At 38.1% G+C, this 16,658-nt stretch overlaps 1 protein-coding gene across 3 annotated transcripts in view; it reads right to left on the reverse strand.

The window, feature by feature from the left end:
- SLC38A9 (solute carrier family 38 member 9) overlaps positions 1–16,658 on the reverse strand; it is an 88,837-nt gene that overhangs the window by 5,041 nt on the left and 67,138 nt on the right. Inside the window, exons 11-13 of one of the 3 annotated variants that reach the window (XR_010022625.1) lie at positions 16,029–16,135; positions 7,522–7,635; positions 5,729–5,936 (exon numbers count right to left, since the gene is read on the reverse strand). Coding sequence is in view for 2 of the 3 variants with exons in the window: in XM_063086084.1 (XP_062942154.1) it covers positions 5,788–5,936; positions 7,522–7,635; positions 16,029–16,135 (370 nt within the window). In the remaining variant the exon portion in view is untranslated. The remainder of the gene's footprint in view (positions 1–5,728; positions 5,937–7,521; positions 7,636–16,028; positions 16,136–16,658) is intronic. The other 2 variants (XM_063086085.1, XM_063086084.1) reach the window with 2 other exon arrangements.

Below are 16,658 nucleotides of genomic sequence, written 5' to 3' on the forward strand. Positions count from 1 at the left end.
AAGTGTTTAGTCATACATGCTGATGAATTACAAAGATGTGAGGCTTTCAGATTTTACTATTTATCCAGAAATTCCAACTTTAAAATTGCTTCAGAGCTTTGAGACATTGGCTGGGCCTTTGTTACTTCTGCATTGTAAAAGGAAAAAACTTTGTGTGTGTTCCAAAGTAGTAGTTCTCAAATTATGATTTGAAGCCCAGGGGTTCCCAATATCTTTTCAGAAGTCCCTGGGGTAAAAATTATTTTCATAATAATACAAGACATTATTTGCTTTGCAAAAACAATGGTGGGTAAAACTGCTGGTCCCTTAGCATGGATGGAGTAAGTTGCCCCTATCTGTATGCTATAATGTACTCTTCACTGTCAAATACTCTCAAAAGAAAAAAATAAGTTTTATTAAAAAATGTCCTTAATAAAGGAGTAAAACATTAGTTTTATTAAATCTCATACTTTGAATACACATCTTTTTAATATTCTGTGTGATCAAATGGGAAGTACATAATAAAGCACATCTGCTGCATTCTGAAGTATTATGGTTGCCTTGAGGAAATGTACTTGAGCAGCTGAGCTGGAGGCCAACTTAGCTGTTTTTCACAACAAATGCTATTTTTCCTTGAAATGGAGACACACTATGGTCATTCAAACTTAGGTGTTTGACAGACATTTTCTTGAAAATGAATATGAGCTTGTCACTTCAAGGAAAACATCTAGCAGTATTTGTTGCCAGTGATAAAATTTGAGCTTTCAAATAAAAACTAGAATTTTGGCAAACCTGTATTTGCCACCCTGAGCTTGACAGCTTTGCAATATTTGAAGACTTTTATGATAAAATTGGTGGTGATATTAATCAATGTGGGTTTTGATATTGTATAATCAATATCAAAAGTGTGTCAACATTTAAAAGATCTGTAGAGGAATCCAATCAAGATGGCGTAATAGACAGTTCCCAGCGTCACTCTCTCCCACAAATCAACCAATTTACAACTATAAAAATGTAACATCAGTGAAGCTGGGGCCACTGGAGCTCAGGGGAAGAGGAGGAGAGAACTACAGAGTTCATGAAGGCAGGAGAAATCACGATGAGAGAAAGAAAAAGCTGCTCTGAGCATTTCGGGCCGCGGCTGCTTTAAGGCTAGAGCTGATGAGCACATGGAGTAGGAGCTGGCAGAAGCCACAGCTGTGCCCTTCAGATGGCGTTACTTGGAGGCGGCAGGAGAGAAGAGGGCTTTGGCAGCCCCCAGGACAGCAAGACCACTAATAGGGTTCCTGTGGACCCACACAGGAGCGAAGAGCCAGAACAGCTGAAAATGGGAGTCATTCAGAAGCTGGTGAGTCATCACAAGGGACTGGCGCAGGGCCCGTCCCATGGGAAGTGTTTGCAGCACAGGTGGTAGGGGAGACAGGCCCACCAGGAGAACACTGGTGCACACAAGGACAGCCAATCTGCCCCTCAATCAGCACAGGACCACTCAGAGGAGATGGGCGGGAATACAGAATTGCATGGGGTACAGTTTGATGAAAAAACTCAGGCCCAGATCAGAGATTCTACAGAACACAGACCTACCAGGTCTCTGGAGAGCCGGAAGTACCTATAAGAGTAACCATTAAACCCTGAGCTGCACAAAAAGCCTTTCCTAGGGAAAGAGCAGCAAAGTAGCAATTTAGCTCAACAACATAGCTCAAGTACTGGTTCCCTCAGGAAGTTCTCCCTCTTAGAAGCAAGCAAAGGACAAAAAATTAGTTCCGGCCCAGGCACACCACCAGCACCTTGGAGCCTGCCCAGGAACCCGAGGCAAGAAGAAGGGGACTGGACCTCTCTCCCACAACCAGGAACACTGAGCCAGTGCCTTGGGGCTCACCCAGGGATCCGGGGAAGACCACCCTCCCACAACCAGGCAAAACATTTCAGCACCTCGGAGCCCACCCAGAGACCCAGGGCATGGAGAAGGGGACCAGACCTCTCTCCCACAACCAGGCACAACCTACCAGTACCTCGGAGCCCACCCAGGGACCTGGGACAAGGAGAAGGGGAATGGTCCTCTCTCTCTCACAACCAGGCACACCATACCAGAGCTTCAGGGGGGACTGGACACCCTTCCCACAACCAGGCACACCACACCAGCACCTTGGGGCCTGCCCAGGGATCCAAGGCAAGGAGAGGGGACCGGACCTCTCTCCCTCAAACAGGCACACTGAGCCAGTGCTTCAAGGCCCATCCGGGGACCTGAAGTATGGAGAAGGGGACTGGATCTCTCTCCCACAACCAGGCACACTGCACCAGCACCTTGGGCCCCACCCAGGGACCCAGGGCATGGAGAAGGGGACTGGACCTCTCTCCCACAACCAGGCATAATGAGCCAGTGTCTTGGGGCCCACCCAGGGACCCAGGGTATGGAGTCGGGGACTGGACCTCTCTCCCACAACCAGGCACACCAAGCTAGCGCCTTGGGCACCGCCCAGGGACTCAGGGCATGGAGAAGGGGACCGGACCACCCTCCCACAACCAGGCACACTGAGCCAGCGCCTTGGGGCCCACCCAGGGACCTGAGGCATGGAGAAGGGGACTGGACCTCTCTCCCACACCCAGGCACAACATGCCAGCACCTCAGAGTCCACCCAGGGACCCGGGGCATGGAGAAGGGGACTGGACCTCTCTCCCACAACCAGGCACGTGAGGACCCAGGGCATGGAGAAGGGGACCGGACCACCCTCCCACAACCAGCACACCATGCCAGCACCTTGGGGGTGCCTGGGGACCCGAGGCAAGGAGAAGGGGAATGGACTGCTCTCCCACAACCAGGCACACTGAGCCAGTGCTTCAGGGCCCACCTGGGGACCTGAGGCATGGAGAAGGGGACTGGATCTCTCTCCCACAACCAGGAACACCTCGCCAGCACCTTGGGCCCCATCCAGGGACCAAGGGCATTGAGAAGGGGACCGTACCACCCTCCCACAACCAGGCACACTGAGCCAGTGCCTTGGGGCCCACCCATGGACCCAGGGCATGGAGTCAGGGACCAGACCACCCTCCCACAACCAGGCACAACATGCCAGCACCTCAGAGCCCACCCAGGGACCCAGGGCATAGAGAAGGGGACCAGACCTCTCTCCCACAACCAGGCATACTGCACCAGTGCCTCAGGCCCTGCCCGGGGACCTGAGGCATGGAGAAGGGGACTGGACCTCTCTCCCACAACCAGGCACACCAAGCCACCACCTTGGGTCCCCCCCAGTGACCCGAAGTATGGAGCCAGGAACCAGACCCTCCTCCCACAACAAGGCACACCACGTCAGTACCTCGGGGCCGACCCAGGGACCCAAGGCAAGGAGAAGGGGACTGGACCCCTCTCCCACAATCAGGGACACCGTGCCAGCACCTTGGGGCCCACCTGGGTACCTGAGGCATGGAGAAGGAGACCAAATACACCCCACAATCAGGCATACCACCAGTGCCAAGGAGCATGCCAAAAACAGCACCTTCACGTGGGTGGCCCACCACAGCCACCACAATAACCATGGCTGCTGCAAAAGCGGCTAGACACCACAACCACCATGCAGATGGACTGCCAGCCACTGGAGTGCATTCACACAAGAAGAGTCACCACCAGAGACAAAGAAAAGAAGAGGATGTCTCTTTCCACAAAACCCATTTCAGAGTGACAGAAGAAGCATCTGCTCTGGGATAATATTGGGGGACCTGATCACATCTCTCAGCATTGGACAGATCATCTAGGCAACAAGTTAACAGAGTAACCATTACTCTTTCAGAAGGAGAGAAGAAATCTAGGGCAATTAGAGAGGGGAGGGGGAGGAAATGGGGAAAGGAGAGAGGTTGGATAAGGGACATAAAGAATAATTACAATTTGTAAAATATATATGCTAGTAATATTGATTTAATCAACATATCTCAATGTTCAACCCCCAAAATATGTATAATTGATTTTGATTCAATAAATAAAATAAATTAAAATAAATAAATAAATAAAAGATCTGTAGAACTCGGCAAACCAACATTTTCCAAATGACCAAGCGTGATGTTACAGAATCACGCATGGGTAAAAGATCTAAAGTGTGAGACAGATCAATAGGTTTTAACGTAACCAAGCTTTAGATTTCACATTGCAACTAATAAACTACCACTTGTTGAGTTATAGCATAGTATGAAAGACTATCCACACTTATCTAAAAAGGCTATTAAAAGTATCCCTTTTCAAACTATGTATCTGTGTGAGGCTGGATTTTCTTCACATATTTAAATGAAAACAACATATTGTAAAAGATTGAATGCAGAAACAGAGAGAATACAATTGTCCACTAGTAAAGCAGACATTAAAGAGTTTTGAAAATGTAAAACAAAAAATTTTTAGAGGTATTTTTCATAAAAATGTTACTTATAGTAACAAGTAATGGTTTTATTATTGATTTTTAAAGAAATTAATAAATTCTCCATTTTAATTTTTCATATGTCAAATACTAATAGATACACCCATACAAACTAAAGCTCATGACAGGGTCCTCAATACATTTTAAGAGTATAAAAGATGTCCTGAGACCAAAAAGTATGCTCTAAAGTATGAATACTGTAAAGTACTGTAACTGTAAGATAAATGAGAGTGTATTCTTGATGCTAGGGGAAGAAATGTAATGTAAGTGCAAAAGGGAAATCCCAGACTTTTTCCAAAAAGAAAAAAATATTGCCAACAGCCACCATTCTGCAAAATAATGGCAGAAAACAGGAATAATGCATTTACCTAAAATTTTTTCATCTATGACTTCACTGTATTTTTATTTTGGTGAATATAAATACATTACAGAGTATAAACACAACAGGAGTCTTATGTTTACTGAACTCCAGTCTTCTAGATTAGCAATGTTAGAATGTTAGAACGTGTAGCTGCTGCTGTTATCAATGCTAGAGACCTGGAACTCTTGACATTTGCTTTGTTTTTAAACCAAAATATTTATAGCTAAAATTATTACTGAGGGACAGATTACATCAGTTCACTTCAAACAAGTACTGATTAAGATCATTTGTTTAGCTGGTTACTATAAATGCAATTTTTTTTCAAATTTTATTCAGAAGTTTTCTTCATTTAAGATAAGTTACTCCCAATAAAATAGGACTAGGGACTTTTCACTAGGATGAACCTATAATAAAACTTAATGTAAGAGTAGGAGTTAACCAAAGGTCCACGAGAAAGCTTCAGGGAAACCTTGAAATGATATGTGGAAATTTCTCTTGGATAAGAGTAACTAGCTTTGAACAGATTTTCAAAGGGAGTCACCATTCCTCCATCCCCAGTATGAGGTTATAAAAATCACAGCAGTAATTTAAACCTGTTATAAATCAAATGAGAATTTAAGCTCATTATGTATCTCACCTTCAATTTTAAACTGATCATTTATGTAAAAATGCACAAATGTTAATAAGTATACAAGTATTAATGACCAATAATTAAAATAAAAACATTGCTTCTCTTCACTCACACACTGCTGACACAGGTACTATATACTATAAACTTCTTGGCAATGTATAGGTTAAGAGCAACTAAATCATAAGATAAATATTAACTATACTAGAAGGAATGGACTTTAAATTACTCTGGACAAGGGAGTGGCTTCTATTTTTAAAGCTCTTTGCTGGAAACGACACCAGTGATCTATCCTTAGTAACCATTTTCATTAGGCACTTTTTTATAGCAAAAGGATCAGTCACACTTTAAACTGACCTGTTTGCACAGTCATTTGCTGCTTGCCACATCTTGCTGGTCAAGAGAAGAGTCCTTACCTAGGATAAATGTCACCGAAGACCTGGCCCAATAGCTGGACACGAGCCAAGTAGCCTAAGAGCGGGTATACAGTCATCATCTGGAACAGCAGGAATATCCTTGCAATGAAGGACAGGGTATCACTGCTAGGGAAATTGTCTAAAAAATTCTAATCCAAGAAAGATAATGAGGTAATGTTAAAAATTAAATTCAGTGCATTCAAACTCATAAAATGGAATGTCTTTGAACATAGATGCTACTCAAATTGTGGTTTGTGAACTGCTGTCCATCCACAAACTGCTTAACTATTTTTCAATGAGGTAAGTACAGAAATTGAAAGTAAATGTTTAGAGACTTTTTCAGATATTTGACACTGCCACATTTATATTCTATGTTTACAAAAGTATCACTGTGTAATTGACTTGACATTAAAACAACAACAAAGGAAACCTTTTCCTTCACTACAGACAGATTGAGAAGCACTGACCTACGAGGTTCAAGCACAACACCCACAACTGTTTTAATATACTCAAATGACTAATTTAATTCAATGTTATTTTATTCTTACTAGCTGTCTTGCTTTCCCTCCTCTGAATCACTGTAACACTTTCAAAGTGAAGATTACAGAATAAGGTATATCTATCACCTAGGATCATCGTTATTTACAGTTTATCACTAAATTGAAAAGGATTTATTTCTACTTCCTTTCATGACCCTTTTCTTCATTTTAGTTTGATATCTAAAAAACAGTTAATCATTCAGAATTTTTATTTTTATTTTTTCCTTTCAAATACAAATACCGCAAATATTCCTATTCCCAAAGAGCGGGTTTTATTTGGGATTGTTCATATAAGGGAATTTTTCAGCAAACATTTGGCTGCCAAAGAACTTCTGGAATCAAGGAAATCAAGAAAATAAGAACATTTCAAGCTATCATTAATGGCAGTATATCAAACCTATTTCTCTTATAAAGATGAGAACACTATTAACACTATTCTGCTGAAATAACCTTCATAATTCAGCTGTAATAAAACACATTATATATTCCACTACACTCTATTAAAGACATTTCTTTTGATTAGAAAGAAAGTCATCTATGAAATGCTGGTTTTTGTGAGAAATTCTTCAGTCACATAAAATTAGAGATTATACTATTCCTAAGTGTTTGATATGTTAAATCAAAAAAATATTACAGCAACCCTTGAGTAAAAAAAGTTTTTAATTCTTTCTGTCTCTCTTTTTCACAGCCAAATAGTCTTTATTTGTTTTGCTGCCTGCCACTCAGTATCAAAATGTGCATCAGATCTATTATTAGGGACTGATGAACTAAGAACTTATTTTCCCAGGGCTTTTCCAGATCTGGGCCTTGGAAAATAAGTGAATTCAATGTATTCTCTGTAGGGGTTTTATAAATTCAGGAGTACTCCTGTAACAGTTCTCCATATAAAGAGAAATACATGTACACGATAGTAGTCATTTATTTGAGCACCATAAGGTGCCTGGCATGCAGTGTTATCTCAGAGTCCATCTAAAAATCTAATGGAGTATATACTATATATTTAATGGAAAAGAATCTCTGAAGCTCAGAAAGAATGGGGAAAGTGCCTAAATTCCCACCTTTAGAGTAGACAGTAGAGATAGTATTCAAACCCAGGCCTGTCTGACATTACATCTTGCTACTGTTATTACCCTGCCTGCTATGCATATATATGAATGTGTAAACAGTAACACAGAGAGGGTACACAGTGCCTTACCTGCTCAATACAATCTTTGGATAATGGTGGTGAAGGAAATGAAGCAAAAACCAGGATTCCAATATAGAGATAAGTTAATGTTACCAACATATAAGCAATGCACAGGTCCCTCACCTGTAAATACAGAATAAAATTCCCATAATACTGAAAAAATGTGCAGCAAGTCTACCTGAATAGGTTAAATGAGAAGACTGACAAATAAATACAAAATGTATCTTTTTACCTTGTGTATGTGTGTGTTTACTTTCTAGGTATCCAATCTGTTTACAGAAAGTAGTTAAAATCCACATGCTTTACAACTAATCTGCCAATTTTTTTTTTTTTTAACTAGTCTGGACCTGTTGGCAGACTTATGAAGTTAACAAAAACAGTGGTTTAACATGATAGAAATTCTGACTTATTTCAAAAGGTAATTTGTTTACCAAATTATAAAATACTTAACAACAATAATAAAACTAATGGACAACAAGAACATAAGTATAAGCTACCTTCAGTATGAACTATAAAATTAAAAACAAATTTCCTCTAGTAAATTAACTTAGATCATCAAAGCATGCCTAGACCACAAGAGTGAAATATATTAAAATATATTTAAAAAGGAAAGCTAGTTAAAGAGCAGACAACAGGCAAGTATTAAAGACAAGCCTAATAAACCTAAACAGTAAACATAAGGAAATCAAAAAGCAGCTGTTCAAACAGCTGCACAATGTTATTTCTGGAATCAGCAAACACACACAGAACATTAAATAAAGTGGATTGCTTTCTTCCACTGCTGTTCCCACCCTCCCAACCTCCCATCTTCTTGCAAAGTAAAAAGTTCCAAGATATTTAATGTTTGTAGCCAGCTGTCAGATCCAAACAGAACAGATTCTACAGCTCACAAATCTGGTCTCCATCACCACTAAAGTTATAGCCAAACAATTCAGTACAACTAAATTATGGCAATAAGCCTATTCATTCTTCATTTTTAACACGAATTACTTTGAAAGCTAAGAAAAGAGACTAGAAAAAAATATATACAAGCTTTGTTTTTTTAGTGTGATAACACGATAAGAAAACTGGACATTTGGTCTTAGAGAACATTTCTGGTTTTTTCAATAAATTTCCTCCTTAAATGGGCTAAAGCAACAGCAGAATTTTATAAACTTGAATGTTGATAAATTCAGTTAAAAAGCAAGTAACAGGTTATGAGAAATCTTAAGGTCAGGTGTAAGTTGACTATCAGCTTGAAAACAAACCAGGGATTCCAAACACTAAATTAGATGGTGAACAGGCCCATGAAGCTAAATAAAGGCTTATACAAATTGGTTCCAGCTCTCATAAAGAGCCTCTTATTGTTTAGAGTTGATGGAGGAGAGAATGACCAATCCTGGGAGGCATGTGGGGTGGTGTTTCAAAAATTTTCCTCTTTAGTTCATGAAGCTCTAGGGCCCATAGCAGGCTAGACTTCAGTAACCCCTAGGGTTGCCTCATGATCTTGTGTGGGATGAACAGAAATGAACCAGGCAACCCTTTTTTCTTTTTTTTTTGCAATGCCTATTTTTATATCAAAGGATAGTAATCTCCCATCTTGATATGATGTTTGAAAGTCATTCTACCCTCAGCCTACTCAGTGCCATTCAAGAACAGAGGTAGCCTTGTAAAAAAATCTTGGGAGGCAAAACAGCTGTGCTAGAGAGAACTATATAAAAGAGGGACAGCCACCATTCCATGGACAATCTTTAGCTTATATACCATCTAATCTCCACATTATTTTGGTCTGATTTGCTGCAAAGAAGTGTACCTCAGCACAGTTTGGGGGAAATTAGATGAAGATGTCAAGGCTAAGGTGCAAGACGTTCTCAATAAGATAGTTTCCCCCTTCTGTTTCCCTGTTCTCATGGATTGTATACATATCTCAAATACAGCAACTGTTATTACACTGTATGGCAACTGTCATTAATTTTTATTGTAAAAGTAATCCATGTTCGTGATAAAAAGGATCTCAAGTGCAGAGAAAATGTTCTTTGACACTCCCAAAATAGCCAAGGTTAATGGTTCTTGGATCGTGCTGGTATTTTAATTTTTCTCTAAATTGGTCTATATCACTAGACTATGAGATTCTCAGGACAGGGACTGTGTATTTTTCATCTTTATATCCATGATATCCCGGGGAACACTTGGTACATAATAGGAACTCAGTTAATGTGGATAAAACCACATTGGCTTCAATTACTTCAGTTCAATTATTAATGTAGATAGAGTCATTTTCTTCATTTTGTAGATGAATAAACTAAGTGCAACCAGACTACAAAACTTGTTCATGGTTACAAAGTGAGTAGCTGGTAAAGCCAATATTCAGATCAAGGTCTTCCTGGTTCCCAGTTGCATGCCCTTAGTTACTATGATGGAGAGCTAATCAGCCTCCAATGCATTTCTGTCACAGCTAACAACAATAATGAACAAAATAAAGGGGAGGTAACAAATTATGAGTAACAATAGAGCACATAGATGCAAGAGAAATACTGAGCTCAGAAAAGTTCTACTTCACAGTACTCTAACATATATTCAGGATAACTGGGTTGGGAGTTGCTTATCTGTGTTCATTTGAAAATATTCCAATGAACAGAAATGATGCTTTTATTATAAAAGTAGCTGAGGGTTAGCACAATCCTGGGAAACATGTCACCTATGAATAGCATGCATATATGTGGGATTTGCTATTCTCTGGCTGAAACCCAAGCCATCATTGTACTAGTCCTGAAGATATGGCCTCTAGAAAACTCGTTTAACAGAAAAGGATAGAAAAAAGCTACCTTTTAGAAAATAAGTCTTAAAGTAAAAAATACATTAAAAAAGAGACCCAAGTAACAATATGAACTGGTAATATGTTAAGAAGCCTATAGATTAACAATGTAACCTACTCTGCCTCATAAATAAGCAATGGCTGGCAGAGTTAATGGTAGGAACTAAACACAGGTAGAACGCCAACTCAGAATGAGGACTGGATTTATAACATGACCAGAAGTGAGTCTGGGAGCACATTCCGTTTGTCAAAATTGGTTTATTATTTGTACCACATACCATTCATAGTGAAAAATACCATTCAGTGAAGCATTAACTAACAAAAATGACAGAAACTGACCACACAGAATTACCCCAAACATTTACATAAAAACTTCTCCTGGTGTATAGCGAAGTAACCTACAGACTCATACAAACAAGGAAAAAGTAAATAAATTATGATATATGGTATCTTAAACCATTTTAAAGAACAAAGCAGGGTAATACAACTAAAGAAAAAAGCCAAAACAAAACTAAACAAAAAAAAGGTTCTACTTCAAACACAATGAGGAAGTATCAAGAGGTCAATCCACATATTCAGGAGGGATATGGACCACGTTTTGCTGATAAGGAAAGAGCTGGATGATCTTCAGCCTCCTGTTTTTTTGGTAAGGTATGCCAAAGGAATAAAAATGATATCCCATATAGTTATATATATATAAAATTATGTTTAGTGGAAAAAAAATATACACAATTAAGTCAAACTTGGAAACCTGGAAAATGTGATGACTACACCTGTTTAAGAGCCTCATTGTTTCTTTCTTCACAAATGTCTTTAGATCCAAGTCCAACTATACTTTATACAATAGAGAAAGAGGACTTTTCTGTTCATTTGTATTCTTTTCTACTTTCAAACTTTTGTTGACTAAGCTTGGAATGACTAACCCAATATCAACATTATGAATTCAGAGTCCCTACTAGCAAGCTTCACATTTTCTGACTTTAATATCAAGAAAATATTATCTCATGATATTAACAGGACTTCTATAAGTCAAATTACTTTCTGAAACCTGCTGAAAGGTATAATCATTAAATAAAGCAAATGACAACGTTTTTCTCAGAATATAGTACCAATTTAGCTTGACTTATGCTAATATATAAGCTAATTTCAGTATAATTAAAAGGATAGTGTACATATTTACATATACTTAAAGCATTTAGAATGTTGCTGGCATATAGTGCTTAATAAATGTTAGCCTCCTCCTTAATAATTATTAATATTTTAAGAAGTTAATATGAAGTACTATTGGTTTTTTGAAAGTTAGACTATCACTTCATAATCTAGTTTCAATTAAGAAAATAGGAAAACATCATTCATTTAAACCTTTTCTTTTAAGCCTTTGTTTTAAAAATATTTTCCACAAGTAACAAAAGTTGAGCCAAATTTTATTAGCTAATCTAACATACTAGTTGTACAAAGCCCTAGTCCCAAAACTCAGTCAAAATAAGAACTGATTTTATGGTATTTAAATATGAAGTACAGATTTCAGGTTCCATTGAGTGCTCTGATAAGAAACGCAGAGACTGTTCCTCAGTCTTTGGGGGACCATGAAGTAAAAACACCCAATCCTGAGCTTCTCACACTGGGACATGTACACCTCCAGATAAACTGGCATGATTTTCCAGAAAAGCAATTCTACTTAAGAATTTTAGGGTACAAAAAGTTAAGCACAGATAGTTCTCACTTGGCATGGTAGTATGAGACTGTAAAAATTACTGTATAACCTGAAACTGTGCAGAGTGACGATAGTAATAAGTGGGAAAAATTATGATTGTTCTGTGATCTTTAACACTTTTTGTCAAAACATTAAAAACTCTCTTACTGTCAGTTACAAATGTATAGGGGAATGAAAAATAGTAAAACTAATGTCTATATACTACACTGTAATTTAAAATACCAGAAACATTGAGCAGTAGTGTTTTATTTCTTTGTAAAAACTTACCAAGAGAAGTTTGAATTATGCTTGCCTTTTTCTTTTCATTGTAAAGTTACAATATGGAGCAAGCATCTTTTCCATGCCTTGATGAATTGTCATACTCCTTTACTCTACCTTTTTTTTAAAAAAAATTTTTATTGAATCATAATTGATTATACATATTTTAGGGGTTCAACTTGACATATGTTGATCAAATCAATATTACTAGCACATATATTGTTACAAGTCCTACTTATTCTTTATGCCCCTTGTCCAATCTCTCCTCATTCCCTTTCCTTCCCCCCGCCCCCCTCTAATTACCCTAGATTTCTTCTCTCCTTCTGAAAGAGCAATGGTTACTCTGTTGATTTGTTGCCTAGATGATCTGTCCAATGCTGAGAGGTGTGTTCAGGTCCCCCATATTATCATAGAGCAGATGCTTCTTCTGTTACTCTGGAATGGGCTTTGTGGAGAGAGACATCCTCTTCTTTTCTTTGGTCTCTGCTGGTGACTCTCCTTGTGTCAGTGCATTCCAGTGGACCATCTGCGAGGTGGTTGAGACATCTAGCTGCTTTTGTGGCAGCCACGGTTACTGTGGTGGCTGTGGTGGGCCACCCACATGGAGGTGATGTTTTTGGCATGCTCCTTGGTGCTGGCAGTGTGCCTGTTTGTGTGTGGGGGGTTTGGTCCCTGGATCTGTGCCTCAGGATCCTGGGTAGGCCTCAAAGTGCTGGCAGTGTGCCTGGTTGTAGGAGGGGGGTCCAGTCCCCAGGTCCACACCACAGGACCATGGGCGGGCCCCGCTTTTATTCTAACTTTGCATCAGCTTCTAACATTTCATACTTTGTGCTTTTGGTGTTATAAAATATCTCCAAGAATTCCTTTAATGTGAAGTTTTCTGACAATGTCACTTCCTCTGAGACATCTTCATTCTTGTCATTACAATCTTTCCAAATTCATGTTGATAAGTCCACCTTCCCTAAGTTCCTCTGGCTGCATATCTAGAATCTCTATTAATGGTGGCAGAGTCAACATTTCCACAATCAGCTATTTCTTTTATAACTCCATTTATGTTGGATCCAAATTTCACTTCCAGTATTATAGTTTTTTGTTTCATTGCTGCACTTTCACCTTTGTTTACCAATTCCCTCTTCCAATTATCCATTTTTATAAAATAACATGTTGGTTTATCAATGGTAGACAAGGAGGCAACATAACTACCTGCTTTGCGACTGTGTGTGAAGTGAGTAACATGCACAGTCACCAATCACTGACAGACTTTGAAAGAAGTGATGTGATTGGTCACTAATCATGATGTGCACCTCTTATTTACACAGGGATTTGTGAACTGAAGGGCTAGGAGTGATCATTTTATGCATGTACCCATAATTCGAATCCTGTGGTAACTGAAATTTGAGCCATGTTGTTAGAGGCTATAATTTACCTAAACCATAGCAACTGAAATTTATGCATATAGGAACTATGCAACGTGAGAACTGCTTGTAATTTAACTTATTATTTTGAGACTGATTTCTACTAACACAAACTAAGTATGAGCATGATAAAAATATGCATGAGTGTTTAAGATGAAATATGAAACTTCAGTGAAATTCTGTTCTTATTCTCTATATTCTCAGATATTATTCTCTGTTGTTTTCTATTATTAGGGAGATTTTGGTAGTAAAGTTTGAGAAGCATAGCCTTAAGGATAGAATAATCTAATACATGAAAAATCCTACTTCACAAATGGGGTACCTGGTCTAAGCTAACATAAGAGAACAGGCTGTAATGTCAGGAGAGATAGGGTAAGAGTGGTAAAGAAACTAAAAATTTCTGGCCCCTACTGCATGTCAGATCATGTTAAACACATTTCCTATTTTATAATATTTAATTCTCATTACAACCCTGACAGGTTGGTATAATTAGTGTTGTTGTTACATATGAAGAAAATGAAATCTGAGGTAAGGTCATCAAGTTAGGAAGTATAGAAAATCCAGTTTTACTCAATTCCAACTCCATTTACAGGTAACATGCCACATGTACAGTCAGTAAAGATGAGATAAATAAGCCCGACTCATATTCTTGCTCTAATTTGAGAGCTAACATCTCTTTACTTAGAAAGCTTTTTGCCTTCAAAACGACTATACCAAACACTACCCCTTACTCAAACCCTTCTCAGAATCCCCAGGCACGTTGAACCCTTCCTTCCTTTGTATTTCAGTAATAACTGTAAAGATGTCTATTAGAGCTTCATCGTGATTTTTGTTTACATGTTTAAAAGCTGTCATATTGAGCTCAAAATCTACATACAAGGAAACAAGTAAATGGTTAACTTCTGCTTGCTTTGGGTTTAGTTTGCTCTTCTTTTCCTAGTGTCTTAAGGTCAAAGGTTAGGTTTTTGATTTGAGATCTTTCTTTTTAATGTAGCTGTTTACAGCATATATTTCCCTCTAAGCACTGCTTTAGCTGCATCCCATAAATTTTGGATGAGTTTTCATTTTCGGTAACCTCAAAGTATTTTCTAATTTTTCTTAGATTTCTTCTTTGACTCATTTGTTATTTAGGAATATGTCATTTAATTTCCACAAATAAGTTCCCAAATTTCCTTCTGTCATGGCTTTACTCCATTATGGTTGGAGAAAATGATTTGTATGATTTAATTCTTTTAAATTTATTGAGATTTGTTTTATGCCCAGGCATATGGTCTACCTTGGTAAATGTTCTTATATATTTAAAAAGAATGTGCATTTTGCTGTTGAGAGAAGACTTTTATAAATGCCAATTGGATCAAGTAGGTTGCTAAGAGTTTTTCATGCTTTCTATAACCTTACTTATCTTCATCTGTTCTATCAATTACTGAGGGAGGGCTGATAAAATCTCTAATTAAAACTGTGAATTTGTTTATTTCTCCTTTCAGCTTGGCAATTATTACTTCATTTATTTTGAAACTCTATCATTTGGTGGATATACATTTAGGATTATTATGTCTTTTTGATGAATTGATCCTTATAGTTCATTATGTAACGTTCCTCTTTATCTCTGACAATACTCCTCTTTCTGAAGTCTACTTTGTCTGATATCAATACAGCTGCTCTACCTTTCTTATGTTTAATGTTTGCATGGCAAGTCTTTTATTTAAAGTAAGTTTCTCATAGACAGCATATAGTTAGGTTTTGTCTTTTAACCAGTCAGACAATCTCTACCTTTTAAGTGCAGTGTTTAGATCACTTATATTTAATCTAATTATCGATATGATTGGGTTTAAATCTACTATCTTGCTATTTGTTTTCTATTTGCCCCATCTGATCTTTGTTCCCTTTTTCCTGCCTTCTTTTGAATCAGTTGGGTATTTTTTATGATTTTATCACCATTATTGGCTTCTTAGCTACACCTCTTCATGTTTTTAGTGGTTGCTCTATGGCAGGGGTTGGCAAACTATGGCCCATGGGCCAAATCTGTGCTGTTTTAGTAAATAAAATTTTAATGAAACATAGCCATCATCCATTTGTTTACTTATTGTCTACGGCTTCTTTCATGCTACAAGAGCAGAGATGAATAGTTGTAACAAAACCCAGATGGCCTGCAATGCCTAAAATATTTATCATCTGAACCTTTACAGAAAATGTTTGCTGACCACTGTTCTACAACTTAAATTAAAAAATTAAGACCCTATAAAAAACTGTTCCAAATACAGAGTGCCTCAAATACTGATTTAAAAAAATCTGTTGTCAGGAGATGCAAAAGTCAGTTCATCAGATAATTACTCACATTGTTTTCTTGGTTCCTGTTGTTCTTCAAGAGTGTGATAATACAATTATGAATAAAGAAAGCAAGGGTAAGCACTCCAGTCAGCTGTGGAAACTGATATCTTATCTCTAGGAGAAAAAGAGACAAAAATCATTAAAACTGACAACTAGAAAATGAATATTAGCAGCCAAAAGTTGATTACTAAAAATCAGTTGTCTCTGTTTTGTCCAGGGAATAATAATATTAAAATGTCTTCACAGAATTACTCACGGCCAGCATTGCACTTGGGCAAAGCACTTAAAAGGGAAAGAAAAAGAATCAAGAAATGTCTACTCTGTATATGTATTTTATATCAGTAATTCCTATTTCATGTCACAACCAGTATGTGGCAGGGCAGGATTCAAATTCAGGGTCTGTCTGACTCTAAAGTCCTACATTTTTCTAATACCTGAATTTGCCAGAAAAGTGTCTATAGAAATGGAATCATGGAGGGGAGCAATGGTCATTTAACAATCTTCAATGACAAATCTAAAAAGCATTATTTAAAAATATTAGAAATAACTTAAATTCCCACCTAGAGGGGATTGGTTAAACTAAGATTCAGTTGTATAGTGGTATAAAGTATTCAAAAAATATTGTAGAGGAAGATTT

This window comes from Cynocephalus volans, chromosome 2, assembly GCF_027409185.1.
Source record: "Cynocephalus volans isolate mCynVol1 chromosome 2, mCynVol1.pri, whole genome shotgun sequence".
NCBI lineage: Eukaryota > Metazoa > Chordata > Mammalia > Dermoptera > Cynocephalidae > Cynocephalus > Cynocephalus volans.